General features: G+C 42.7%; 1 protein-coding gene across 8 annotated transcripts in view; it reads right to left on the bottom strand.

Moving 5' to 3' along the window:
• Positions 1 to 12258, bottom strand: part of LOC144494784 (nuclear factor 1 B-type-like) — a 321955-nt gene that overhangs the window by 67225 nt on the left and 242472 nt on the right. For all 8 annotated transcript variants that reach the window (XM_078214123.1, XM_078214127.1, XM_078214124.1 and 5 more), the window contains 2 exons: positions 8934 to 9062; positions 7049 to 7236 (listed from right to left, as the gene is read on the bottom strand). In XM_078214123.1, coding sequence (XP_078070249.1) covers positions 7049 to 7236; positions 8934 to 9062 — 317 coding nt within the window. The remainder of the gene's footprint in view (positions 1 to 7048; positions 7237 to 8933; positions 9063 to 12258) is intronic.

The raw sequence follows: 12258 nt of genomic DNA, 5'->3' as shown, positions 1-12258 counted from the left end.
TATGTCTCATAACATCTCCCTACTGCATCCCACTGTGCCCTGAAAAGCTTCCTAACAAAAAAGCCTATCTCTTCAATCTCTCCCTTAAATTCTTACTTTCTTTACCAGCGATCAAGTTTCAGCCTCCTATTATGAGGTTCTAAGATGTTCTATCCACATCTTGGATATGAGGAAGTCTGTATGAAAACAATTTGCTGTGCTGTTAAAAATCATAACATTAGCTTATTTTTCCAAATCTACACTGTATTTTCATCCTTCTGAATTGGTGCTGCTAACCTTGCAAGATAAATTCAACGCCATATCCATTCTGCCTCAACTTATATGTCTCTCAAGCCCTAAAGGAAAGCAGTACAATCATTCGGAAAATTGATGACCTGGTAATTTCACAAATGAGTCTACCAAGTTCAAGACTGTTGGTAGCACGTTAAATCAGGTTTTGTGACCATTGTATGAGATTAAATCAGGGTTCGTGACCTCTGTACAAGGTTAAATCAGAATTTGTGACTTCTGTACGAGGTTAAATCAGTGTTCGTGACCTCTGTACGAGGTTAAATCAAGGTTAGTGACCTCTGTATGAGGTTAAATCAGGGTTTGTGACCTCTGTACGAGGTTAAATCAGGGTTCATGACCTCTGTACGAGGTTAAATCAAGGTTCATGACCTCTGTACGAGGGTCAAGGTTCGTAACCTCTGTATAAGATTAAATAAGTGTTCGTGACCTCTCTGTACGAGGTTAAATCAGAGTTAGTGACCTCTATATACTATGATCTCATTAACATGGTACAACATAAGGATTTTATTTATTCAATCAGAGAAAAAGCACCCACACTAAATCATAGCGTTATTACAAAATATATTAGCACATAAAATATGATCGCTACCTTGTGATTAAAGAACTGGAAGCAAGGAATGTGTTGATCTGTGACAACGAATTGCCCACTGTGAGTACTTTTTGATGATGTTTAGATTTTGTTACCATTCACTTAAAATCAGGTGTGGGCGGCACGGTAGCACAGTGGTTAGCACTGCTGCTTCACAGCTCCAAGGACCTGGGTTCGATTCCCGGCTTGGGTCACTGTCTGTGTGGAGTTTGCACATTCTCCCCGTGTCTGCGTGGGTTTCCCCTGGGTGCTCCGGTTTCCTTCCACAGCCCAAAGATGTGCGGGTTAGGTTGATTGGACATGCTAAAATTGCCCCTTAGTGTCCTGAGATGCATAGGTTAGAGGGATTAGTGGGTAAAATATGTAGGGATATGGGGGTGGGGCCTGGGTGGGATTGTGGTTGGTGCAGACTCGATGGGCCGAATGGCCTCTTTCTGTACTGTAGGGTTTCTATGATTTCTATGATTCTAAACTTAAAATTAGGGTTAATTTAGATACAGAAAATGGGTGGGACTCTCTGGTCTCCGAGCTGCTTGTTTCTCAGCAACAGGAGGTGTTGCACCGCTCACCAGATCTTCCAGTCCTGCCACTGTCAATGGGACTTCCTATTGATTCCACACCATGCCGCCAGGAAACTTGTGGTTTTAGTGCGCCGTCAATAGGACTGGAAGATCCTGCTGGCGTGAATAGTTGGAGAATTCTGGCCTCTACTGCATGTATTCTTTTTTTTTCAGCTGAAAATATAATGTACTGTGAAGAGTGTTCAGAAAATTGATTTTAAAGCCATCGTGACCACCAAAGCCACTAACTTTCTCAGGAAATTTGGCAAGTCCACTACGACTCTCACCAACTCTTACAGATGCACCACAGAAAGCATCCTTTCCAGGTGTATCACAGCTTGGTATGGCTCCTGCTCTGCCCAAGACCGCAAGGAACTACAAATGGTTGTGAACGTAGCCCAGTCCATCACACAAACCAGCCTCCCACCCACTGGCTCTGTCTACACTTCCCACTCCTTAGAAAAGCTGCCAGCATAATCAAGGACCCCATGCGTACATTCTTCTACCTTCTTCCGTTGGAAAAAAGATACAAAAGTCTGAGGTCACATACCAACTGACTCAAGAACAGTTTCGTCCTTGCTGCCATCAGACTTCTGAATGGACCTACCTTATATTAAGTTGATCTTTCTTTACACCCTAGCTATGATTGTAACATTGCATTCTGCACCCTCTCCTTTCCTTCTCTATGAACGGTATGCTTTGTTTGTATAGTGCGCAAGAAACAATACTTTTTACTGCATACCAACACATGACAATAATAAATCAAATAAAGAAAACTTTTTTTATGCAATGAGTACAGAACCCTGTGCCTGAAATAAACAAAGAACAAAGAAAGGTACAGAACCAGAACAGGCCCTTCAGCCCTCTAAGCCCCTGTTGATCATGAAGCCTTAACTAAACTGAAAAAAAAAAGAACCTTCTGCCCTTACTCAGTCTATATCCCTCTATCCCCTCCCTATTCATGTACAAATGGTGGTGGAGGCAGACTCAATCATTGATTTCAAAAGGAATTTGGATAAACAGCTGAAAGGAAAAACATTGTACGGCTATGGAAAGGCTGGAGGAGTGGGACTCGCTAAATTGTTCTTGAAGAGAGCCAGACCAGACAAAAAGTTTGTGATTAAAATTATACAAAACAAAATAGATGAGTCTACAACACAAAATTTCGCAGAATAAGGAAGGTTAGTGGAAATTTGAGGCGCATAAAGTCTTTGCATTAAACAAATCATAAAAAAACTATTTCTATTGTTCTCACTGATCAGCAACATCATTGTCAGGGTTATGGTGGGGGGGTTACGGGGATAAGCCCTGGATGGGATTGTTGTCGATGCAGGCTCGATGACCTGAATGGCCTTTTACTGAACTGTAGGGATTCTATGAAAAGGAGAAATTAAATGAAACATTATTTGTGCGAAGGGGAGTTGGGATATACAGGGTCCGATTTTACTATCACATTGCACCTGTTTTCGGATACAAAAACTTGGTAAAGTCGGGCGTGAGGCGAGTAGCGCAATCCGCGCCTGCCTCTGCGCCAGTCCCCCTTTACCAAGGCCTGAAAATGGCCGCGATCGGAACCGTGCCAGTAATAGGTGCGACGGCCATTTAAATGCATTTGCACGCATTTAAATTGACTTAATGGGCTGTACTTTCCCCTTTACCACTGCGTTCGCCCATCCAGAATTGGTGTGAAACAGACATGCTCCACAAAAGTTCAATTCGGGCGCTCTAGTTAGTGAGGAGGTCAGTGCCAAGCGTCCAACAGCTCTCTACTTGAGATCGGTTGTGGGGGGGAGGGGGGGGGGGGGGGGGTTGGGGGGGCGGGGGGTCCGCTGCCATTCTGCTTGAGATCAGTGAGGGGGAAGGGGGGCGGTTCGCTGCCACTCTGCCTGAGATCTGTGAGGGTGAAGGGGGGAGGGGTCCGCGATCGGTCTGGGTGGCAGGTGGGGGTGAGGGGATAAGGGGGTCAACTAATGTTGTGGGAGTAGGGCAATGTCTGTGGGGGCCAGGGGGAGGCATTATCCGGCCCGGGAGCGACGTGGCAGGGAAGCCGCAGTCTATCAGTTTTTTTCTGCGCTTGCGCAGTTGGAGGCACCAATCGGAGCTGCAGGATTTCGGGCGTGTTAAGCCCCCCCAGAGGCTTCTGCAGCGCGATTCGGAATTGCTGATATTTTTTCAGGCATGGGGACGCCTGAGAACGGGTCTAAAAGTCGGATCTGAAACATTCCCAATTTCAAGTCCGCCCAGCACTTAGAATCAAGATGGTAAAATAGGGCCCACGGGTAGGATTGTCCAGCTGTGCTCGCCCCAAAACCAGAAAATCCTGCCCAAAGACAATGGATTTTTCCGTGATCCGCCCTTCGCCCACTCCGACTCCTGTGGCAGGCGGGCCAGTAAACTTCTGGCTATAGAATTCAGAATAACTTTAAGAAGAAACTTGGATAAATATTTGTAAAATAAAAAAAGGGTAAAGCAGAACAAAATCCACTTATCAATAAAACTGGATGATCAACCATCTAACTTTTCTTTTTATATCATTGGTAGTACAAGAGTTATAAAATGAAACTTAGCCTGGAACCTCCATCTGTTTTCTGACTTTTCCTTCAAAACTGTAACCCTACCCAGACTGTTGCAGTTGAAACAATGACTGAATTTTATAAGGCTCCCCTTTGTGCATAGTGACTTAATTTAGAGTTAATTTATGAAATATTTTAATAAAGTTTTATAGGAAATAAATAAAGGCTAGATTAGCAGTGAATTCAATGGCAGTTTGCCATTTAACAATTGGAAATATTTAACTCATCCTTCATAATTTCCTCCTGTCGTTTGGTCTAATTACATGTTATAAACTAATGTGGGATAGATTTAACAAACTATTTAACTCTTTCATGACTGTTGTAAGTGGCCACTGCCCTAAGGTAAGCTAAACCTTTTCCCTAGTTCTTATTCAAGCATCATTAGATTAAGAACTGAAGCTTAATTTTTAAAGAAGAAATTATTCAGTCAGAACATACTACTTATCACAAAGAAACTAGCTATGTGCAATTTGTAAAATATCTATATCTAATAACATTGTAATGACTTACAACATACAAAAGCAGATTTTTTCCCACTAACTAGACAAAAAAACTTCAAGGGCAGGAAAAAGCTATTAAACTGCACAAGCCTACTCCTGTTCATAGATCAGCACAAGTCTATTCCTTTCCATATATCAACCTGACCTACACAAATTCTCATCATATCCCTCTTGACAGAATTTACATTGCTTATTTCAAAGATCTTCAGTGGTATTTTATTTCGTAAGTTTATTATCCTTTGTACCCAAAACACTGGTTTTCTTCTTATTTCCAACATTCTCATCATTATCCTTTTTCCCCTGGTATTTAAATTTTCCACGACAGTGAACATAATAAGAATCTCTTCATGTCACATACTGCAAGGTAGGTCAAGCATCATAACTGCTGGAAAATAGTCTTGTCTAATACTGTAACATGAAAATATAACTGTTATCTCTAAAAAAAACATTTTGGATTAGGAGTTCGAGAAGGGGAGTTAAAATGTTTCGGTTCAAATGACTTAGATGCGATTCTGACATCCTCACTAAAACTAAAACAGCAAACAAAGACATTTGCTGTTAAATTTCATATGATGCTATGTTATAAAACTGAGCAATGACAACAACATGCACTGACACAATGTCCCCTTCTCACAAAGGCAGCTGCAAGTGCTTTACGTTGGTCAAAGGCAGATGTTGAGCAGGAGTTTGAAATGTTTAAGAGCTAAAGGACTGAAGGTTCCATCACAGACTTTCAAACTGGCATATTACAAAAGATATGTCTTAAATAATGGCTTTGGATAGTGCAGAGAAGAGACGACACGGAGGAAGTACAAATCGGTGGAGCAAGAGAAAGGAACGGTGATCTGGAATTGGAAGAGTGAATAGAATGGGGGGAGAAATGCGGAGGAAATGGGGAACAGCAGTAATCTAGTGTGGGAAGGAGAACATTGTTGGATAAGAGCAGCAATTTAAAATGTGGGGTTTGCAAGGTATGGGCTGCAACAAATGACTGACTAAAACTACCCCGTTAAGCTGGAGCGACCCTGTGCAGGGATCTGTAAACTGAGATAGGTGCAAAAAATCTCCATACTCGTTCGTGGCTGGGATTCTCCAGTGCTACTTAAAGTGAATGGAGTTTTGGCTGGAACGCCAAATTCTCCATTCTCATTTGCAGCAGGGTGTCCATGGATGAAATCTGAGAATCCCACCCTAGGGACTTTAATGTCGTGGGTGGATAGAAGGCAACTGTAGTTTAATAATGGTGGGAGTAATAAAGTGGGTAGAAAAGGCTTCTGTAACCATATATAGAAACACACAGATTGAAATGCATTATAATGTAGTAGTTTCAGAGAAGAAAACTATCAGGCCAAATTTCCCATCAATAAACAGCTGAGGATGTTTTATTGCGCTAAAAGTGCAGTAGAAATGCAAGTTGTACTGATGTTGTAAATACATACAGGCAATCACAAATAATATGATAATAAAGCCAAGTGAAGCATCAGGGTCCAGACCATTGACCAACCTAAAGTGCCTTTGTAATCTTAATGTACACAAGGATCAGAGCTCACATTTATATTAGTTGAAAGTTTTAAGGATCTTTGTACTCCTTACAGCAGTTGTCATACTTCGGCAGTAGATTTGCACTGTCAATTTATTGAAACCATTTAAACCCATGGGCCATTAGATCGCTACTCATACTAAGTAAGCATGGGTCTATGTCACAACTTGGTATGGCTCCTGCTCTGCCCAAGACCACAAAAAACTACAAAAGGTCATGAATGTAGCCCAATACATCATGCAAACCAGCCTCCCATCCACTGACTGTGTCTACTCTTCCCGCTGCCTCGACAAAGCAGCCAACATAATTAAAGACCCTATGCACCCTGGACATTCTCTCTTCCACCTTCTTCCGTTGGGAAAAAGATACAAAAGTCTGAGGTCACGTACCAACTGATTCAAGAACAGCTTCTTCCCTGCTGCCGTCAGACTTTTGAATGGACCTACCTCACATTAAATTGATCTTTCTCTAAACCCAAGCTATGACTATAACACAACATTCTGCACTCTCTCCTTTCCTTCTCTATGAACTGTATGCTTTGTCTGAATAGAATGCAAGAAACAATAAGTTTCACTGTATACTAAAACATGTGACATGAATAAATCCAATCAAATCAAATATCATTTTAGCGGATAGTTATAGCAATATTTGCATCAGCAGCCTCCTGGATTGATTGGTCATCCGTTTCTAAAGGCCACCTGTTTAGGAGAAGTCATATCTTCTGCAACACCAACCCACCCCTAGCACAAAAGCCCCTCTAATGAACAACAAACTACACGTACTTATCAAAGGCAAAGGCATAAAAGGTTAAAAGCAGATTTTTAGCGTGATTTCTGCTTTGGAGTCAATTTTTATTTCTAAGATTTAATGGCTTAGAAAAATAAAACAAATATAATTCCCAGCCCGTACTTTCAGCACAATTATTGTAAAATTACAGGCTTTCATTTATCTATTCAAATTTCTAAATATTCATAATTCAGCATTAAGCGACTGACCTGGCTTGTTTGTGGATTGGACGGGCCACAGCCAAGTTGTACAAAGTTCTTTGCCGACTCCTGAGGGGTAAGATGTGGTGGATATCTGATCGTTGGATGTGAGAAGTAGCTGCTGGGAGCAGGAGGGAGAATGGAGGATGCTGAAAAATGGAGCGGTGAAGGAGGAGGTGGGCTTCTCGTTGAGATGACTAGAAATTGAAAAGAATAAAACATGAATACATTTTCTATGTTTTGAAATTTCTGCACAAAGTTGATCTTAAAGCAACATTTACAATGCTCCTATTTCCAATTGCTGTAACAGCTAATACTATCCCTGTGCATAACATTAAGCTGAATAAAGTTTCCCCAATATAGCCTGGTGGAACATCGACCTCAGGGAGTATAATCTAACAGAATAATTATTTTAATGATGCAAAGTCTAGGCATCAAATCACAATCCTCTACTTGTAATCAGTTGAATAGACTGGCTATTTTGGTTGTTTAAGTCTGTAAAATCTAAAGTGCATTATTCCGCTTGCTTGATGTCAATGCAATGCATTTATTTGTCCTCTTCATGTATCTCTCTCAGTTTTCAAGTTTTAAGTTTAGTTATTAGTGTCACAAGTAGGCTTACATTAACACTGCAATGAAGTTACTGTGAAAATCCCCAAGTCGCCACACTCCAGCACCTGTTTGCGTACACTGAGGGAGAATCTCACATGGCCAATGCACCTAACCAGCATTTCTTTCAGATTGTGGGAGAAAACCAGTGCAACCAGAGGAAACCCAAACAGACACGATCACACAGACAGTGACCCAAGCTGGGAATTGAACCCAGGTCCCTGGCACTGTGAGGCAGCAGTGCGAACCACTGTGCCACCGCAGAACTATCCAGAAGAGAACAATTCAAAACTATTTTGGAGAAAAGTAGACAAAACACATCAAGGGCTAAATACACAGGATTCAAAGCATTACCCCCTTGAGTAAAGTTTTTCTTGTTAAAAATAAGAACATTGGACTGCCAGTAATGATCAATGCTGAATCTTCCAGTTAAAAAATAACCCTATTGAAAGCAGTTCATGATTTGTATTTGATGTTGAATCTATGTGCAGAAAAAAAGTGTGTAAATCAATACATTGGAGTACAGGTGATGCCTGGTGCTGCCTATTTCTTAGTTCCTTATTCTTCCTCCCTTTAGCAGAATTGTTTTGTGGCTGCGTTATTGATTTAGGGATTTAATCATCAGTAGGCCCATTCTAGAGTGGTAACAAACAGGTTTCTCTTCAAACTTTTCGATGCAGAGCACAGCTCAATTCACAACTGGATACCAGATAACCAGGCTCTGAATACTGACCATCACTAATACTGAATGTACTGACCCACTGTAATGTCCTCATTCTGCCCTCGTCAAAGCTAGTTAAATCATAGAATCCCTACACCGCAGGAGGCCATTCTGCCCATCAGAGCTGCACCGACAACAATCCCACCCAGGTCCTATCCCTGTAACCCCATGTATTTACCGTGCTAATTCCCCTACATTAAGGAGCATTTTTTTTGATCCATCTAACCCGCACATGTTTGGGCTGAGGGAGGAAACCGGGGCACCCGGAGGAAACCCATGCAGACACGGGGAGAACGTGCAAACTCCACACAGACAGTGACCAAAGGCTGGAATTGAACCCGGATCCCTGGCGCTGTGAGGCTGCAGTGCCACTGTGCCACTCATGCCACCCCATGGCATATTCTTGATTGAAATCAAATCTCCCCCAGCTGATAAAGCAAAAATCTGTACTGATCAAAAACACTGCATCATCAACAGGTGCCTGAGAGAATGATGCATCAACTGTATTTTCCAATTCCTTTGTACTTATTTAATATACAGTACTAAAAGTATGAATTGAATTACCACTGTGTCCTGGGATGCCAGGGTGATGATGCGGTGGGAAAGTGCTCAGTCGCGGTGATGAACCTTGTGGAGATGTGGGGCCACTATACATTGGCTTCTCGTGCTTCTTCATTGTAGGAGATGCCATTTCTACCAAGTCAGAGATAGAAATATGAAAACAAATAAATACTTATATTCAGCATTATTGGACAACCTGAGAAAAGTGCACTGTGTCAATAAATTTCATGTGAACTACGAGTACCACAGTCTTGCACTGTTTTCTGAATTACCTCTGGCTGTGATGAACTAAAGTGCAAGGGAAGACAATGAATAAAATTCTACTTGACAACTCTGAAAAGGCAAACATTTTCGTCAAGCTTCAAAGTGGCACACTTGAAAAGTGGCACACATGCAGCTGATTGGCTCAGCAAAAATCACAACCCAAAATGCACCAACCAACACAGAAGACATGGGAGCTGAAAATGCCAATCGTGAAATTTAAAAAAGGAACGATCATAGAATCCCTACAGTGCAGAAAGAGGCCATTCAGCCCATCGGGCCTGCACCAATTCTCCGCAAGAGCATCTCACCCGGGCCCTCTCCTCTGCCCTAGCCCGTAACCCCACACATTTACCATTGCCAATCCATCTAACCTACAAATCTTGAGACACAAAGCGCCAGTTTATCTTGGCCAAACCACCTAACCCGCACATTTATGGACTGCAGGAGGAAACCGGAGCACCCGGAGGAAACCCACGCGGACAGGGGGAGAACGTGCAACTCCACATGAGACAGTGAACCAAGCCAGGAATTGAACCCAGATCCCTGGCGCTGCGAGGCAGCAGTGCTAACCACTGTTCCACCGTGCTGCTAATTTTACTGTATCACTTTACTTGAATCACTTAACATGGAAGAAGCCAGAGGGAGAGCCTTCCTGTTTCCCCCCTTTTTCCTGTGGTCAGAAGTATCAAAATACAAAAGGCAATCCATGTTAAAAGTCTGCTAACAGGATGGTCTATTGAGAGGAAGGCAAAGCCTGAGGAGTTTATTATAAGACTAGTATCTTATAATACGAAGATGTGTTAAAGGAGTGCGCACTTTGTTCACAAGCAGGGCTGTGTGGTTTACTCTTTTTCTTATTCACAAGAAGATTGAAGCTAAGTAAAGAAAATATTAAAAATGTAATTTTAAAGGTGCCTTTGCACAATTGCTTGCTGGATGTGAAAGAAAGCAGTTTAATGATTCATTAGACTCATCTCATTGATGTATTTTCACTCTACTTATGAAAGATTGGAGAAGGGTATATGAAGGCACAGAAATGGGGTAGAATTCTCCCAAAAAACTTTGAAATGTTGTCCCCTGCGGGAAAACCAATGAGATTCCCGCTGGATGGTTTGGTGCAATTCAGTTGACAATTCTGCCACATTTAGGTTGGCAATGCCAGGGTGCCAAGGGACAGTGCCAAGGCACTACCCAGCCATTTCTCCGACCACCCGGAGACTTCAATGAACTCCAAGCCCCACAGCCTGGCCTTCACAACTGGTCTCCGGCATCCCTCTGCACTTGAGGACAGGAGAATTGCAGTGGCCTGGAGAATATGGTTCAAAACTGAGTCTGCATATGTAACTGATTATTTCAATATACTAATCCAGTCCTGGGGTGTCCCGGACAGGGAGGGGCGAGTGGGGGGAGAGAGGGGTCAACCAGAATGGAGGAAGGGGATGGGGTGGAACAAGTCAACCGGAAAGATGGGAGGGTGCTGTGGTGGGTCCCCTGAGGGTCGGATGTGTATGGGTTGCCCCGTGCGAAGCTGAGTCTTGGTGTTTAGTTACTTCCTTTCCTTCTAAACCTTTCAGAGTAACTATCAGTACAAAACTGGCAGAACTGTTTGAAGTTAGTAATTTAAATCACTTCTGTCCGATGATTCCCAGCCCAGCACAGTTGTTCAGAGGAAGTTAGTGTTTCTGGGCAATTACCGGGTAAACCCTGACATGGGAACTTGCTTGAGAGCTTCCCCAGCACATCACTGGGACATCCTCCCTCCCATTGTGATGCTGGGGAACCAGGAAGTTATGAGTCATGAATTTTTAAACTTCATCTAAGATCATTTTTGTAGAAAAACTATTTGACAGTTTTCAAGGGATTGTTTATTTATACAAACACAGCACATTTCAGTCACTGATTTACTCATTCGATTAACTGGGAATCCAACAAAAGCTTTGAGTAATTTTTAATGGAGGCAAAGGGAGGTTCACTGGCTGGAGAGTTGGCGAGAGCCCCGCTTTGCCCTTTTAGGGAAGGTGCGCCGAATTAAATGTCTTTCAGGCACTTAACTGGACCCTGATGGGACCTCCCAGGATCAAGGACTCCGGAGGTGGAAGTCCCACATGACAAAAGTGCTTGGCCAATCAGAGACTGGTCATTATACTAAATGGCACTGCGACCTGCGAGGCAATGGCTGCTGCACCCAAGGCCTAGTATCACTGGGCACAGTTGAGTAATGGGAGCGGGGGTCATGGGAAACGGGGTTGAGATGGGTGAGCAGGAAGGGCAGAGGCGTGACTCTCTGGAACACCCTCCTGATGCCGGGTCACTGAGTGCCTTTGGACAAGGAAACCTCCTCAGAGCTCACAAGCAACTCCACAAGAGTTTGCTTGTCATGCCACCCACATGGTCAACCCCCCCCCCCCCCCCCCACCCCCCCATCCAACCAACTCGGTTAACACCAGTGGTGACAGAACAAGCTATTAATTGTCCATTTAGAGACTCAAGTGGTGGTTGGGCAATAAAATAGTCCATGAGTCTTCCGACCACAGACTTCATGAGGTTGGAGGTAGAAAGGTGGCAACCTACCAGCCTTCTGACCAACTGAATGCCCCAGTGACCAAACTCACTACAGGGGAAGACATTGAATACCATCTTTGTCTCCATGGTGTGAAGATAAGACTGATGCACTTGATTTATTCAGTTTCTCATATTCTGAGATGGAGGTGATGCTTCTGTTTTTCTTCCCAAAGTGCAGCTCCTCATCTTTATTCATATTTAAATTAATTTGCCAGTCGGCAAAGCTTCTAATGGCTTCTTTTTTAATGTTGCAATCATCCTCATATCCCCCAGTTGATATAATCTGCAAATTTTGATATTAAGTTACTTACTCCTAACTCCAAATTAGTCATATAAATTATGAATGTCAACACTGATCCTTGTGGGCTTGGTATTTTCTCCAATCTAAGTAATGACCCTCATCCCTACTCTCTACTTCCTATCTTTTTTGTTACGATGATTTTCTATTGATTCAGTTATTTGTCCTTGACTCCAAATTTCCTCACCTTTATCACGAGCCTAT

The sequence above is a fragment of the Mustelus asterias genome, chromosome 6, assembly GCF_964213995.1.
Source record: "Mustelus asterias chromosome 6, sMusAst1.hap1.1, whole genome shotgun sequence".
In the NCBI taxonomy this organism is placed as follows: domain Eukaryota; kingdom Metazoa; phylum Chordata; class Chondrichthyes; order Carcharhiniformes; family Triakidae; genus Mustelus; species Mustelus asterias.
The sequence above is the reverse complement of the archived record's forward strand: the minus strand, read 5'-3'. Positions and strand labels throughout refer to the sequence as shown.